This window comes from Varanus komodoensis, unplaced genomic scaffold, assembly GCF_004798865.1.
Source record: "Varanus komodoensis strain SLA01 unplaced genomic scaffold, ASM479886v1 scaffold4, whole genome shotgun sequence".
Taxonomy (NCBI): Eukaryota; Metazoa; Chordata; class Lepidosauria; order Squamata; family Varanidae; genus Varanus; species Varanus komodoensis.
The window spans coordinates 46,110,707-46,128,265 of NW_025335941.1; the positions used below are offsets into that span (position 1 = coordinate 46,110,707).

General features: G+C 43.0%; 1 protein-coding gene across 2 annotated transcripts; it reads right to left on the reverse strand.

Moving 5' to 3' along the window:
- Positions 1-55: 55 nt before the first annotated feature.
- On the reverse strand, positions 56-9,556 carry GTF3A (general transcription factor IIIA). Of its 2 annotated transcripts, none has more exons than XM_044442155.1 (9): positions 9,392-9,556; positions 7,819-7,919; positions 7,088-7,178; positions 6,119-6,207; positions 4,985-5,058; positions 2,880-2,963; positions 1,538-1,767; positions 1,394-1,450; positions 56-226 (listed from the first exon to the last, which is right to left on the reverse strand). In XM_044442155.1, the coding sequence occupies exons 1-9, from the start codon at positions 9,539-9,541 to the stop codon at positions 68-70; spliced, it is 1,035 nt and encodes a 344-aa protein (XP_044298090.1). In that variant the 5' UTR covers positions 9,542-9,556; the 3' UTR covers positions 56-67. The 2 variants fall into 2 exon arrangements, with proteins under 2 accessions (XP_044298090.1, XP_044298089.1); XM_044442154.1 differs by having other exon boundaries at positions 1,394-1,453.
- Positions 9,557-17,559: the final 8,003 nt, after the last annotated feature.

Below are 17,559 nucleotides of genomic sequence, written 5' to 3' on the forward strand. Positions count from 1 at the left end.
AGTATTGGTCATCTGAGAAAACTTTCAACTTCTTGCACATGAAACCATGACGCAGGGTCCTGTGCAACTAGGCAAGGGTTAGTGTTTCCACTGTTGGCAGTGTGCTTTCCATTGCAGGCAGGGTAGGAGTTTCACCCACTGGCAAGACATTTCTTCCTGGTGCTTTAGGTGGAATGAATCCACTGAGGCGAGAAGCCAGACTCCTCTTAGGACGTGGTTTTTTAACCTTGGGAAACAAGTATCGTGACACAGATTTTGTGCTTAAAGTCTGACTTGTTATATCAAAAGAATTCTGAGCCAGTATATATAAATTGCTGTACATACTTATAACTGCACTGTTCTTGGGAACTAGCTTATGGGAAATAGGGGTGGCACTGCCAGCTTTGGCTTCCTTCAGTGGCTTATGTTATTTTTGCTTGTTTACAAATACACAAATAGAGCATACATGAAAACTGCCAGGCACTCCTACAAGCAAATAGATATGCTACTTCACATCCAGTCTCCAAAAAGGCACCCTGTACCTTCAAGGTGCCTCCAAGCATCTCACAGATCACTCTGTCTTGGAAGCTGTGCTCACTGTAGTCATATATGTACACACACACACAGTGCTGCCCCTTCTTAACTGTACCTCCATTTCCACCCTCTGATGGATATTTCATTCTAACATAGATCCCCAGTTCTGTTAACCAACGATCTGCCTAAAAAAGGAATGCCTAAAACAGGAGTAAGCTAGATGCATTTTCACATCGGTGGATTTCTTGTCAGAGCCCTTTGCAGCTTACACACAGACACACACAGGAATGAGCACGTAAGTGTGCCCCTACACGCATTCTGTTGTGGTTCTTTTTGTGTAGAGCATGATGGTTTGGCAGGGGGACTGTAAGCACATTCTGCTGAATGCACTTTTCCCTCCCATGAAAACCTGACAAACCATCATGACTGCTAGACACAAGAAAGACCCGACATGAGAATACTTCCAAGGACAGTCCTGCTATAGGTTTCAAAAAGAAAACAGGCAAAAGGTTTATGTTGTGACAAATAGATGAAAGTCCTGGTTGCAAGAATGAAACCACATATAATTTATGCAAATGAAGATTAACATTGTTTGGTGGTCAGTCTGCACCACTGTTTAGGAAGTGCATGAAAAAGTCCAAGCAGAAAACTTGGATCAATAATCTAAATCATATTAATTGTTTTGCTGATTCCAGATACTGATTAAAATGGCTTAAACCAAACTACCACCAAGCTCTGTGGATCTTCACAGGTTCTCCCAGTCTCTTCATGCCTGCGTCCAAATCCCACTCAAAAGTCCTACAAGTCACATTCAAATGCTGCTAACTGACTGCAACTTCACAGTGTTACTAAAACAGGAGCGTTCAAGAATTTGACTTACTTCAGAGATCAGCTTTCTCCTCTTAGGATCATGCACAGCAGCATGCCTTACAAGACTCTGCTGTGAAGAACAGGAGTTAGATTATATAGGGCTCAAAAATGGGAAGAAAAATGTACATTCAAAGGTAGCTGAAGAACCACCTACCTTGATTGCAAAGACTCTTCCACAGCCAGGGTGCTCACACATGAATGGTCTTTTTGCCTCGTGAAATGAGATAATGTGGCTCTGAAGATTGAATACTGTTGTGTATGTTCTTTCACAGCCCTCCCTTGGGCATTTAAGTATCTCTCTGTTGGGAGCATGAATTTTCAGGTGGGATTTGAGGTACCCTTTGCAGCTAAATTTTTTGGAACACACGTTACAGATGAGCGGTTCTAGAGATGTGGGAAGAAAAAAAAAACACTGGCACAGGTCTGGTGACAACAGAGCATCTTGGCAGAATTTAGCAGCAGTCCTAATTCATCCCAAGGCAAAGAACTATTTGTATGCTAAGCACTGGAGTATTGTTGCCACTGCACATCCATCAAGACTGCACAGTCTTCCATGGATGGACCCACCATTAGGTAGAAGGAAGCAGCTGACTCGGCTAACACATACCAGGAAGCAGGGAACGGTAGCCTGGTTTTGGAAGAAAAGATTTCTATGTCTCACACACAGTCTGCCCCACACCATTAAAGTTAGCCTGCTGTCTTCACGTATCGTAGCAAATGCTGCCCCACTGCCAGTACTGAGGTTACATTCAACTGCTTTTGCACATGGAATGGGAGGTGCGCCATTTTATGCTTTGCCTCTGGCACCAAAATGTCCTCTAGTGTTCTTAAAAAGGTTTCTATTTCCTACTTTTGTCCATTGCAAAGAAGTTTTTCTCCCACTTTTCACAATACTAGAACTCGGGGTCATCCAATGAAGCTGAAGGGAGATATTCTATGCTATCATGACTAGCAGCCATTGATAACCTTGTCCTCTATGAAGAGTATTTAAACATCTATTCCTTGCACCCAAAATGCAACAGCTAATCTGTTCTTAAAAAAAAAAAAAAAAAAGCATGAGGTGTGAATCAAACACTGCCTGGTTCCAAGGTCACCTCTGCTAGGAGCTCCCTGAGTGGCCTCAAGCAAAGTGCTTTCTCAGCATCTCAGACCTCCACACCGCAACTGCAACAATGACAATACTTAGATTTAGCATAGCCTTCCACACTACGAAGAGCTACATCAGCTCAGTGTACATGTAACAAATCCATACCTGTGTGAAACATTCAGAACACAAGCATGGTGTAGAACTGACTGTTACTAGGCTTTATTCATTTATTACTCATTTACCATGAAGCAAGCAAACGATTGGAAGAGATGTGCCTGACGTTATTAACCTTATTGTTTACTGTATTTTTATACTGCCCAATAGCCAAAACATGCCATGTGAAAGCAACCTACGGTTTTTAAATATCTGGATTGCTTTACAAATGCTTTGAGTAATGCATGTTACTTACCTGCGTGACTCTGCTTCCTATGTTTCAGAAGCTCTGACCAGGTTTTTCCGACAAATGAACAGTCATCCTTTCTGCATGCATAGCCTATTATAAAACCAACATGAAGCTTAACAGCCTTAAGCAAATTCAACCATATGGTCCCCTTCCGTGTGGCAGCTCCTGCCACTTGCTGCCTAGTTCCTGCTATCTAGAAAGAGTGAATCCACTGCGCCATTTTCAGGTTTCCAATATAGTAGGGCAAATCATAGTACAGTAAACTCGGAAGGGCCGAGAAGGCCATCAGGTCCAACCCCCTGCTCAGTGCAGGACTCCAAGTCAAACCATCCCTCTCAGATGGCTGACCAGCTGCCTCTTGAATACCTCTAGTGCAGGAGATCCCATGACCTCCCAAGTAATTGGTTCCATTGTCATCCTGCTCTAATAGTGAGGGAGTTTTTTCTGATGCTTAAGCTAGAAACTGGCTTCCTGTAACTTCAGCCCATTATTCCATGTCCTGCACTCACCTTTCAAGTATTTGAAGAATGCTATCGTATTTCCTCTAGGTTTTCTCTTCTTGAAGTTAAACATGCCCAGTTCATTCAATATCTCCTCACAGGATTTTGTTTCCAGTCCCTGGATCATCCTTGTTGCCCTCCTCTGGACCCTTTCCAGCTTGTCTGCATCTTTCTTAAACTGAGATGCCCAGAACCAGGCACAGTACTCCAGATGAGGCTTAACCAGTGCTGAATAAAGGGGAACTAGTACTTCACAGGATTTAGAAGTGATACTTCTATTAATGCAGCCTAAAACAGTGTGTGATCTAAAACAATTTCAGGATCCACTTGCTGTATTGTCAAATGCCAAATATTCCCCATCTTGTAATTATGCATTTGGTTTCTTTTTCCTAGGTGCAGAACTTGGCATTTGTCCCTGATAAATTTCATTCTGTTGTTTTCAGCCCAGCGCTCCAACCTATCGAGATCACTTCAAATTTTGTTTCTGTCTTCCAGGGTATTAGCTATCCCACCCAGTTTTGTGTCATCTGCAAATTCAATAAGCATTCCCTGTACTTCCTCATCCAAATCATTTGTTAAAATGTTGAAGAATAATGAGCCCTGTGGTACCCCACTCATTACCTCTCCCCAGTTTGAGAAGGTGCCATTGATGAGCACTCTTCCAGTCCAGTTCTGTAGCCAACTGTGAATTCACTTGATCATTGTTCCAATCTAGCCCACTTTTTGTTAGCTTGCTAATCAGGATATCATGGGACACTTTGTCCAAAGCTTTGCTGAAGTCAAGACAGATTATGTCCACAGCATTCCCACAGTCCATCAGGGAAGTTATCCAATTAAAAAATGAAATCAAGTTAGTCTGGCTGGATTTGTTCTTGAGAAACCCATGTTGGCTTCTAGTAATCCCTGCATTGCTTTAAGGTGTTTGCAGATGGACTGCTTTCTGCTCCATAATTTTCCCAGGGATTGTTGTCAGACTGACTGGTGTATATTTCCCAGGTTCTGCTTTTTTGCCTTTCTTTAAGACAGGGTCAACATTAACCTTTCTCCAGTCATCTGGAACTTCCCCTGTCCTCCATGATTTCTCAGAGATAACAGAAGTGGTTCTGAGAGTTCTGCTAGCTCCTTTATGACTCTAAGATGGAGTTTATCAGGCCATGGAGATTTGAACTTATTCTACATGATTAACTTATTCTACATGATCCTTGACTGTTTGCCTCTTCCTGACAAGCTTTCTTTAAAAGGAACACTGTAATTTATAATGTTAAAAAAGGGAAAACCAAGATCTTAAATCATGTAATGTAGGCTTGAAAAGACTAGCACACACCTCTGCTTCTACAGTTCTTCAACTGCTGAATTTTCACACACTGCCTGCCATGTGGTTGGGCTTGATCAGATTTAAGCCCCACAAATCTTGTTTGACCCTTCCATCTAAACTCATAATTAAAATCTAGAATGATTTATAATGCTCCACTTTGCACTTCAAATTAAAACAACTGTATTTTGAGTCTTTCTTTCTACCATTTGGCACATACTTTTTGTCCTACTCTGTGCACCTGCCACCCATCCACTTTTTAATTATTTTGGCATGGCTGCAGCAAGAGAAGTAATTACCTTCATGAATCTTCTCATGACGCTTTAGACGGCTTGGGCTAGAAAAATGCTTTCCACATCCTTCATGACTACATCTACATGACAAAATACAACACACTCATTCAACACTGAAATAAAAATCACAACTGATGAAGTGTGAAGCAGCTTCATTAACTCCTTTAACTGAATTCTCTGCTTGCTTCCAACCATCACCTGCCCCATTGGTCTGGTGCTGTAGTGACACTTTAACAACTCTGCAAAGAGGAGGGTTTTCTCCCAGGAGGTTTAATCTTGCCTTTGTTTTTATGCAACATTTTTATGGTACGCCTTCCATAATGTCTCTCAGCACACAGCATCAGTGCCTTGAGTAGTAATTGGTAAAATTAAAATAAAAGAACTTTATTCAGTTTAATCAGTGCCAGTATAAATAGTATTTAACCAACTTGCAAAAGCAAAAGGGGTAGGTCTCCATTCCTGAAGAGTTATAGGCTATCTGGAACAGACCACAAAGAAGGGAAAAGAAGATGGAGAAAAAGAGCAAGAATGATGCTGGTAATAATGAATCTGAGCAAGTGTGAATTACATGTTCTTGGCTATAGTCAAGATAGGAGTTTTAATCAATTTTTACATCAGAAAGAAAAGAAAAAGAAAAGACCAAACACAATCAGGATGTTGTGAAAAAGTAAACCCAAAGCTAACCTTAACGGTTGAGACTTCTGAGAATTATTTGCAAAGCAGCAATGAAGTAGGTTTGCTTCAGAAGAGGAAGGGGTGAAAGAGTGATTGAGCTGAGTGTCATGGAGACATTTATCCAAATATCGCTCTTACAAAGGTACTAGTTTTCCTACTAAGAAATTAAAAGGGTACTACTAATCGGGCCCTAGAACAAGATGTGAGCAATTCCCAGTATTTCCTGCCACATTTTATGTGAAGCTTATCTGTGGCAGATGTAACTGCAGGTCTTCAATCACATTTCTATTTATTTTCTTCAAGATAATCATTTTTAATTCATCCCTACAGTCACCCTGAAAACCTGGTTTTACTTCATATAAGAAGTTATTTCTCATGCACAACAACGTCTTACTAGAGTTACTGCTGAGTTAGTAAATAATTACTACTAAGTAAATAGTCTGAGTTACTAGATGGTTCACCTACTTGAAGCGTGGTTCACCGGTATGTTGGGACTGATGAATTTTTAACTGCTGGTGCTTTTTAAAAGATTTTCCACATTTTTCAAAGTCACACTGTTTGGAAAATCAAATTAGTTACTGTTAGAGACAGACCAAGGTAATGTCAAACATTAGCCTACACCACATTTTATGATTTGCCCAAGAGTTACCAGGTGAATCCATGGCAAAGCTGGGGGAAAAACAAAGACTCCTGGCCTTTATGTTCATCACTTGAGCCAATGATGGCAACTCATGTCACAGCATACAGCCAGGCTTTGATCAGAGTTCTCTGTACAGATTGGGCTATCAATGCTAGTATGACAAACTCTCCAAGCACTTTGTGCTTCTTTCACTACCATGGCAGGCAATGGGGAATGCCCCATGTGCTTACTGGTCTGCAATACTGAATCAGAGCCTAGACATGCAGAATACACACCAACACTGTCAGAACATTTGATAAAGAGGAGAGTCCTATGGCCTCCCGACTTTGCCTGGAGGATTTTCAGAGTCCCAACTCTGAGGTCTTCCAACTTCAGAGGTAGAACACTAAATGAGAACCCCCATCCAGTTGCCCTCACAGCTGGTGAGGAAATAACTGTGCTGAATGCCTCTGAGGTCACAAATCAGCATCAGAGACAGCTAAAGGGCTGTGACCTGAGTGGGCGGGGATGAGAGTGGAGTCAATGGATTACATCAAACCTGACCCAGCCTTCTCCTCCTCCCTCTTCTGCAGAGGTTTCACTAGACAGCTGAAAATGGCTGTCCAAGTGATATGCAGCATGCAAGCTGCGGGGCAGTGAAGACTGCCACAATTACGCCTCATACCTTGCTTTGAATTCACATAAATCTCAGTGTTGGAGGCTTACATGCATCTAGGCCAGAGGCCATATGATCGCATGATCAAGGAACAATTTCCTAACGCTCAGTGTAAGATAGCCTAGAAAGAGCCACTTACTACGTATCTTCTCTGTTGATGCATGCGTCCAACATGCTTGTTCAAGTTTGATTTAGTTGTGAATTTTTTATTGCAGCCATCTGCTGTGCACCTACAAATACACAAATGTATTTCACCAAGGATGAAAGACCACGAGCAGGTGCAAGAGACCCATGCTGTGACTACAAAATTCCTATTCAAATAATCATACAACTTTAGAGGAATCCATTAAAGATACAAACATTTGCAAAGGTAACAATTTTGAAGATAAGCTTTCTGTGTTCTTAGTTGCTGCACTTTTAAGTTGCAAGAGGCAACTCCTGAGTTCTCAGGAGAACTCTTCTGAGAGGGACTAAGTAAAAGAATACTTCTTTTAAAAGAGTGCATGGTATTCAGGGTTTCCATTAACTTTCCCTCACCTGGTACCCTTTGCTGTTAGACAAAATTCCTATAATTCCCAGCCAGCATGGTCATCCATGAGCTACTTTCTATAATGTACTCATTTAGCCAATGTAGATGGCTTTCATTTAATCAACTAAGTAAGCAAATGGTGTGACCCATTACATAAATATACAATTGTCAGCTTCACTGCACTTGTGTATGTGGTTGCATCAATCAGTCCTGTCCTTTTGCCAGCAAAACAAACAACAACCTGTAAATGATAGAATGCAGTTTCATCAGGCATCAGACATCATGTTGTTCGAAGAATCCAGCCACCTTCCCTACCTCGCCCCATCAAACAATATACTTACACATATTGCTTTTCCCCAGTGTGAGTAAGAAAATGGCGCTTAAGATGGAAACTTCTAGTGAAACCTTTACCACAGCCTTCATATTCACAAACAAAGGGTCGCTGATAAAAAAGACAGTGGATTTATTAAATCATTACTTATTTAGTCATTTCCTTACATGTCCTACTACTTTCTTGAAAGCCCTCCTGCACAGAGAAGCTCATCCTCAGTACCTTCAGAGTCACAACTCTATTGGGTCCAGTCAGTGTACCCAGACTGGCTAGCCAGGTGTCTCTGGGAAACACCAAAGTGCTACAAGTGCAATGACAACCAGCACATTCAACTATTGGAAACGGTACAGTCTAGATGGAAGATTATCCCCTCGTCTGCCATTTGAAAGAATTGGGTCACTGACTCCCTGGCATCTGTGGTCTGAGTTGTCGTATTTATTGCGTTACCTTGGCTGGACATAAGAACCCTATGGAAGCAGACCATCTAGTCCAGCATGTTCTCAAGAAGCCTGCAAGTAGATCTTGATTGCACCAGCAACCTTCTGCTTACATGCCCAGTAATGGGCATGCAAAAAAAATACCATTTCCAATATCGCCATCATGATGAATAGCCACTGATAGCCTTATCCATCTCTCTTTTGTCTAATCCCATTTTAAACTCACCCAAATTGTTGGCCATTATTACATCTCATGGCAGCAAATTCCATAGTTAAATGGTGTCCTGTTTGAAGATACACTTCTGGACTTTCCTGGGAAACTTCAGCCAGACTAAACAGACAACAGTCCTGATTTGCCCATTACCCAGCTTGATCGGATGACGCTGGCTTCTAGTATTATAGTAGTGCAAGTGTCCAGCATCAATGCAGCACTGAAGCGGGGAAGGGCCAGTGCTAGCATTGTCTATTAACTGCATGTAAGCTCCACTTATCCGGCTGTTAAAGAATACCCTTGGCACTCAGGATGAACTGGAGCAAGCTGGCACCAAAAGCAACAGCAGCCTTTTGCTACTGGTACCCTCCCTGTTTAATCTGCACAGCAAAAAGATGCAGAAAGGTCAGCAGCTGCCCAGTGGTGCTGCCTTCACAAATATCCTGGTAGGCTGCGTGCGACCCATAACCCATATGTTGCACACCCTCGTAATAACGGATAGGGCTTGACCTGGGGAATGTGTGCCTAACCTACTGCTATGAGAGGCGCATGAGCCTTACAAGAATAAATGGCAGAACCGTCAGTCCTGGCAAAGTGAGAAGCCGACAGCTGCTCACTGTAGAGAATTCCTACGTTGGAGTTTCCTTTACGGCGCCCACTCTGCGCGTTCCCACAGCTCGCACAAACACCCGTTTCGAAAACAAAACCTGCGCAATTCTGCTTGTTTCCAGCCAACGACGAGCCGCTGGAAACGGACCCACGCTCCAATGGGAGTCGCCGCGCTCTGTTGGCCCCGCCCATGCTCCAGGAGGTGTCTCCGCCCCTCGCCTCGCACGCGACGCCTGGTTGGTCGCTCCGACGGCACGCTCGCGCGAGCGGCACCCCAATGGCCACTCTCCCGCCCTCCGCCAGGCGCGCCTCGCCGCTCCGTTCACCTCTCCCGTGTGCCGGCACAGGTGCGCGTCCAACTTCCAGGCCTTGTTGAAGGTGGCGTCGCAATCTGGGAACGAGCAAATGAAGTACTGGCTCGGCCGCCGGGGCTTGGCCGCGGCTTTCCCCCCCGCGACAACTTCCTCTGTAGCCATACTGCGGGCGCAGACCACGTGATAGCGCTATGGCCCCGCCTTCCTTGGGTTTCGAGTAGCTAGTGGCTCTAGCTTGTTTGTCCTCGCCCGCCCACCGTCCTCCGGATGCCGCCATCCTCGGTTCTTCCGCCCTTGAGTGCTGGGAGTTCTACTGAGTCTGCGGAAGGCGAGGCGTAGTGGCTGTGTTGGGGCCATTTTCAGGACGGGAGGAGAACGTCTCCTTTAAAAAAAAGACTTTCAGTCTTTTTCCCCGTGGAGTGAAAGAAACAACTGTTATATTTATGCAGGTCTCATTTATTTCCCTATTGATGCCCCACCTTTTCTTCTGCAAGGAACGCAGGGTGGCTTCCATAGGTTTCCTCTCCATTTTGGTCTTCTCCCTCTCAGCCTAGAGAATAGAAATGGAGAAGAAGATTATGGATTAAGGTAGTTCAGCTGCTTGACAGAGTCTGAGCCAAAGTCACCCAGTAAGCTTCACGGGAGAATCAGATCTCCCAGGTCCAGCTCTCTAACCGCTGGGTCATGCTGGCTCTGACTTGCTCAGTGCTCACATTAGCTATAATGGAGTGCAGTGATAACTGTCGTGTATCAAAAAGGTGAGCTAGAAATGTAATAATGCCACATTCGACTTGAATGAATGTGATGGGCTGTCAAAAATAATAACCTATATAATGCTGCTGTATGTTTTTGAAATGTTCTGTGTGAGGTTTTAAAAATTCTAGGATTGTGTGCTTTAATTGTAATGCACACCAGCTTGGCAAAATTGTTTTGAGAAATAATTTAGATGTTAATACTGGTAACAATGAAATACGATAGTAAATAGTATGGGTATTGGCTTATTGACTACTGTTTTATCTCATCCAGATTCTATGTTGCTCATACTTGTGTATGTCTACTCTCCCTGTGTTATCCTCACAAATAAAATAAGTTTGACAGATACATAACTGGCCCAAGGTCATAAGTGGGCTTTATGGCAGAAAGTGAATTTGAACCTGGATCTCTCCAACTATGCCACTACAGAATGAAAAGGACCTACCTAGTTACTGACACCATTTTGCTTTGGGTCTAATGAAGTGTAATTATTTGTATATTCATATGCTGCTGTTAGGTTTTTGCTTAAGTAGTTCTTGTATTCTATATATTCTTTGTTACTACATTTTAAAAAGTTGTATTATTTTATAGGGCTTTATTATTAGAGTGTTCCCTGTTCTGTGTATTTTTAATACAAAAGCAGGATATACATTATTAGTGTTAGCTGGGACACTGGCACTATCTCAGGATAGGATGAGATAACTAGGAGAGCAAGTCTGACTCCCAAAACCACAAAACTCTTCCAGATCATTGTATCCCACAAACTTGTGCCATTTGACACCTATGCTGTTGGTTGACAAGCCAATATTCCAGGCATGGGTAGACCATGATCCACTGGTAGTAATGCTAACACATACACACACACAATTAAGAGTGCAATCCTATGCATATTTACACAGAGGCCTAAAATTTCCAGCATTCCCCTGCCATAGGAAATGCTAGAAGTGTGGGTTGTAGGGCTTTTTTTTCTGGCTGAACATGCATGAGTTTGCACCCTAAGATATTTTATTACCTATGTGCCTCTATCACCTTACATAATAACAGATTTGTTTTTGTGTGTGTTTTCATGGATTGTCACTTTGTCATATTGATGGAATGTTAACTACAGTTGGCAGACAAATCTAATGAAATGTTGCAGCGTGTTCTCTCCTCCAGGCTGGAGGTGCCAGCATATTTCTAGCCAGCTGTGCCCTTCTTAGAATACAATACATTGCAGAGAGCTCCAACACAACCCTCGGACTTCGCTCAACTGCAGTGTTCTCCCCCTGCCCTGTCCCCCCAATAGACAGTCAACAGTCTAGGGTTTCTGAGCACAATCATTCATTGAACTTTTGGTTTGCTTTTATTGCTTTCTTAGGATTTTTATTTAAGATGTTCTCTACCTCTTCAAAGCTTGACATTTCTCTAAACATGCTAAAACCTGTATTAGCTGAATTTCTATCGATACTTGTTCCTTGGTTCACTAATAGAAGGAATTGTGCATGGGTACATACAGAAATATCCCCCCTCCCAAGTTTTTCACATTTGTTGTGCTGCAACCTCAAAAAGAAATTGATTTAATTGGCATTGTTAGCACTTACATACACAAGGTACGTAACCCTGTGGAAGTGCAAAATCTTTGTATTATGGCACAAAACAAAAACAAACTGGCACTTGTTGGCTGCATAAGCATTCAACCCCCTGAGCCAATGTTTGGTAGAAACACCTTTGGCAACAATTACAGCTGGGAGTCCTGGGTTAGTCAGCTTTCCAAGTCTGGATCCTGCAACGTTTGCTTGTTCTACACCAAACTGCCTCAGCTCTGTCAGGCCAGATGGGGACTACTGGTGAACAGCGATTTCAGGTCTTGCCAGAGAATCTCAGTTGCATTCATGTTCGGGCTTTTACTGGGCCATTCATTCCAAGTCATTGAGTTACTGTTTTTAAACCACTCCAGTGTTACTTTGGCTGCATGTGGAGGACCATTGTCCTGCTGGAATGAGACCTTCTGCCAGTCTCAGTTCCCTTCCAGACCAAAAAGGGTTTTCCTCTACAGTTGCCCTGTTTGTGGCTCCATTCATCTTCCCTTCAATCCTGACTGTTTTCCCAGTCCTTTCCAAGGAAAGGCATACAAATAAGTAGACATCTATGTTTTTTTTAAACAGCACATTTATGATTTTCTATAGGTACATTATGACTCCCCATGGACAAGTTATGCACAAGCCATCCTTTCAGGAAAGCAGAGTTGCAGGAAAAGAATCGAGATGTTCTTAATTCCCTTGAATGGGAGGAACCAAGAGGCATGCTTCTTTGCTGTGTTGAAATTCATTTGATCACTAATGCGCATTCCCTGATGCCCACTTTTATATTTAACTCCCTTCCCCAATCTTGTGCCTTTAAGAAACTCTTGAACTACAGCTCCTAGGATCCCTGACTGTTGGTCCTGCTGGCTAGAACTGATGAGATTTCAAAATATCTAGAGGGTACTGGGTTGGAGAAGTCTGAGGTTTCCAATGTGCTGTATCTGGACACTTTGGGAAACTATGCCCTTCCTGATTTTAATTCTATTTCTAAATTCTGCCTTCCAGTGCCATTGTTGTGTTTAAAAGTATGGGTTTGTATTCTAGAGCTTAGTCCCTAACTCTGCCTTGTACAAGGGTTTAGGGGTAAATTATTTCTCTTTTAGTCTCACCAGTTTGCCTTCTGGGAAATGGGTGCATTGTGATTGGCCATGCCTACTATGGCAGCCATGCTATGAATGGGGCACACGCCATCCTCATGGCAGTCATTGTGAAAGAGTGTCCATGGCATTCTTGCAAAATTTCATATGGGTGCACCAATCGCAAAAGGTTGGGGACCCCAGGTTAAGACTGTGTTGAGCATTAGGTGAGCAGGCATCTCTTAATCCAGACGAGACAAAAATCTTGTCTTGTGCTGCTTGTGCGGAAATGTCTTTCCCTCTACCATGCTGCTGCTTCCTCACACATTCCTAATTTGTTCCTTCTAAAAGTGAGTGCAGTGATCCTGTGACATACGGCAGCGCAGTGAAATGGGATTGAATCACTCCCAGAAGAGCTCTTAATTTAATCTTTATAACTGCACACCATTATTAAAATACAGGAAAAAAAGACGTTGGAAGTAAAATGAAATTATCAAAGGGTACCATCCTATGATGACCTGAGGTCCTTGTGGGGGTAAATACTGTAGGATTCTTTGGAGTTCAAACACCCAAATCCTGCATCCTGAAAGGAAGAAAAAAGGAATGCCAAGGATGAGGAGGCAGGGTCTGTCCCCGACCACCTTTCCTTCCCATCCCTGGTGTGGCCCATCTAGAAAAATGCATGAAGCAAGGTGAGGTAAAGTAGTGGCAAAGATTGCTTGGCCTGTACGCTGTCTGAAATGGATGCACCGAAGTCTCCAAGTTTGGAGTGGAGTCATATGTGCCTGGAGGACAAGAGCATGGGATCGCATGCAACTAATACCACAAACACGACGGTGTTTAAACAATTTCAGACATTGGTGATCTTTCAGAAGACTTTCCCTGAGAGGATCTACTTTAGGTGTAACCCTTTCATGAACATAATAAGAAATATTCTGAATTACAAGTATCTGTCAACTTCAACAGATAATGAGGCAGAGATCTTTCTCTTGAATAGTTAGCAGATCTTTGCTCTCAAAGATTCTACATGCATCTTTAGGTATTTTTCCCTACCCAGGCAATAGATAAAATGCTGAAATTTTGATGTCTGCCTAATCCATCTGCCAGTTACTAGACTTCAGATAGGCCTATGATGCTGTCAATGTCCTTAGGAGCCCTTTATGGGATTTTTGTTAACTCCCAAACCATGTTAGATAAAGGACAGAGTTAATCAGTTGAGCTTTTTCTTCTGCTGCCTTTGGCCAAGAAAACTAAGCCTAACAGATGTTTCTGCTTTTAGGCCTCTGGGAAAGTCACTGCTTATTCCCCCACCCCATCTGTTTTCAAGAAGAGCACATGACAATTTTTTAAACATCTGGAATGCTGTGATTTACTTATTTCCTAGTGGCTTCCACCTAGAAAACTAATTATTCAATTCATCTTCCTTTGAAGGAAGAGTTAAATAGATAGGGCACTGAGAGTGGTAAGCAACCACAACATTTATTTATTTATTTCCTCTGCAATGGAGTGATTGCAGAGGAAATAAATTGTATTTATTTATGCAGGGGACCATTGTATGGAGAACTCCCTCCCTCCCCTGCAATGCCATTCATGCCTATGCTGCAATTTATCTGTTCATTTGAAAAAAAAATCCTCCCTTGACCTGAAAGAACATGATAACTCCAGGCTGGTAGCAAATATTGCTTCCTTAACAATATTCTTGCGTGGATGGTGGCCAACCAACTCTGGGCGTTCTTGGATGAGATTATCTGGATTCATTTCAGCCAAGGTTCGTGGCAGTTGCCATGAAAACTGCTGTGGTTGCCTTGTATGATGACCTATGCCAGGAAAAGAGAAGGAGAACATGATCCTGTTGATACTCCTGGGCCTCTCAGAGACTTTCAGAACCATTGGCCATGGTGTCCTTCTGGGGCAATAGTCTGGGTGGGGAGTTGGGGTCATTGAAGTGATTCCATTCCTACTTGGAGGGCCATCCCTAGAAAGTGGCACTTGAGGAATATTGTTCAACCCCATGGATTCGTAGGGGTCTGTTTTGTCCCCACATGCTATTGACATCAACTCGAAAGTGTTGAGTGGGGTTCTCTGGAGTACGCTGATGACATGTGGCTCCAGTCCTCCTTTTCATTGTCAGGAGGCGCAGCTGTGGATGTGTTAAACTGGTGACAGGCTGGATGGACCGGATGAGGTTAACAAATTGAAGTTCAATACAGATCAGGCTGAGATGCTGAAGATGGATGTTCCTTTGACCAGATGGAGGGTGTTCAACTGCTCTAGATGGGGTCGCACTCCAGGTTTGTAGCTTGGGGGTTTTCCTTGATTCATCTTTGTCATCTGAAGCTCAGGTGGCATCAGTGGCTTGGAGTGCATTCTAACCAGCTTCGATTTGGCCCAGCTACATCCCTATCTGGATAGGGATAGCCTGGTTTCAGTAATCTGTGATCCTGTAATCTCTAAACTAGAGTACTACAATGTACTCTACATGGGGCTGTCCTTGAAGCCTGTTCAGAAGCAGCAGCTCATGCAGAATGCGGCAGCTGGATTAATAACCAGAACCTGTAGGTCCAAACATGTAAGAGCAGTTCTAGTCCTCTGGCACTGACTGCCTGTGCAAGAGGACTTGGAATTGGGACTGCATGTTCCAGTCCCAATTCCAGCTGCAGGTTTTAACCTGTAAGACTTGCATTGCTTGAGACCACAATATTTGACAGCATGCCTCTCCCAACCACAATCTACCTGGATACTGCATTCAACATCTCAGAGCTTCCTCTGGGTGCCATCTCCAAGGGAGGTGCAGAGGCAGCAAAAAAGGCAGGGCCTTTTCTGTGTTGGCTCCCCATCTCTGAAATGACCTCCCCATTGTGGCCTACCTGGCATCAACCTTGTCTTTTTTTCTGTGCCAGGTAAGATGACTCTTCATGCTGAGGTGTTTAAAGATGCACAGGGTCATTCTTCAATGTATTTTATCTGGTTTTAGTTTTTAATGTTCCTTTTGATAATATTTTACTGCCTGTTGCAATCTTCCCAGGGAGCTTCAGTTATTGGATGGTATAGAAAAGAAAAGAAAAAACTGCACAAAGGCTGGGAAGCTACCAGGCAATTGGTGGTTGGGGGAAAGGCAGGAGAAGGAGGACTTTTGGATAGAGGATGCCTCAAATAGAGGGCTGTAGAGTCATCTGTAAAGTAGGGCACGTGGTCAGCCAGAAAGAAGGCTCCTCCAAGCGGGAGCCAGCCCCGGAAAGGAAAGCAAGACAGCGGCAGCAGTGCTGCTAATGGAACCGAGGCGATGTAGAAGCACTGTTCAAATAGACAACAGTGTGCCTGGAAGTGTGAAGTGCCCCATCAATTTTAATTGATCTTTTCCCTAACACAAAGGTCAAGTATATATATTGCTTATCACCACTTCCAAAAAGATTCCTCAAAACTTCATGCAAATGTCAGGTCTTGTGAATTGTCTCAACGTGTGTGGCAAAAGCAAGTCAAGATTTTGTTCCCATGTCACAAAAGGCCATCCATTTTTTATCCCTATCTCTCCCTGTCTAGAAAGAAAACACATCATCCGTCAACATGGATGTTTTCTTTCCCTAAGTAAATAATCAATACACAAAATAAGCCACTGCTTTGTCCACTCTGTACAGAAAACAAGAGGAGCATTCTTTGTCCTGGGGTGAGACTGACCAAAATCTCATGGGAACCTGAGAAACTAGATTTAGCAGACTGAAAATACAATTCCTGCCAAGGCTTCTGCAGGTGCAGAGGTTGTGTATGGGATGTTAACAGGGAAAAGCTAAAGCAAGAAAAATACCATTCTGCAAGTTGCCACTCTATTTTATATCTGTTGTATAAGAGACAGAAAGACAGACAGAGAGAGCACTCCACTAAGCTTATGAATTTCAATACACTGAAATAAATTAAAATTCATAAATTGAATTTATGGCAATCCCCTTGCATCCACATGTAAGTCAAAACACACCCAAAAATAATGAGAGAATTGCCCAAGAATAAGTAATGTCAATGACACACTCCCAAATCAGCAGCAACAGTCATGTTTTACGAGTCGTATGAATCTCCTTTAGGGGAGTGAACTTGGCTCTGGGATGGAGCACTTGCTTTGCACACAGAAGGTCCCAGGAGCAATCGCAGCATCTCCAGGAACAGGGTTTGGCCTGAAATGCTAGAGAGTTGCCAGTCACTGTTGACATTACTGGACTAAATGGACCCATGGTCTGACTTGGCATAAAGTAGCTTGCTCTGTTCCAGAGGGAAAATCCTATGCTACATTCACCCCAATTTTAAAGAAACAGTTCATTTCATTTCTTGAGTACAACATCTAGCTACGGTATACCTTTTCCTGCACAAGGCTTTCAGCCTATCAGTTTACCAAGACTTCTGCTTCCAGATTCTTTGCAGGATTACCATCAGCTCCTTTACATGTGTTCCTCCCCTCTCCCTCAGGTTTTTCTTTCTCTCCATTTGTGTATGTCCCATTACACAAGCACTGGGTAGTACTATGGCGAAGTGGAATTGTGCAAATACAAAGGAGTTTCAAACCACCATTCATGGGTATTTGCAGGCATTCCTCATTTTTTATATGGATATGTATGCTTATTTTAAATAGGTTACACCTAAATAATGCCATTTTAATATGCACCCATCAAATGAGATCCCCTCCTCTCCTGTACCCCCACCACTGCCCTTGGTTTTGTTTTGTTTAACTCTATCATATGTTTCCTATCTTATAGTCTGTGGCTGTGGTTCCCTTTTATTCCTTGGCAGAAGTGGAAGAAAATTG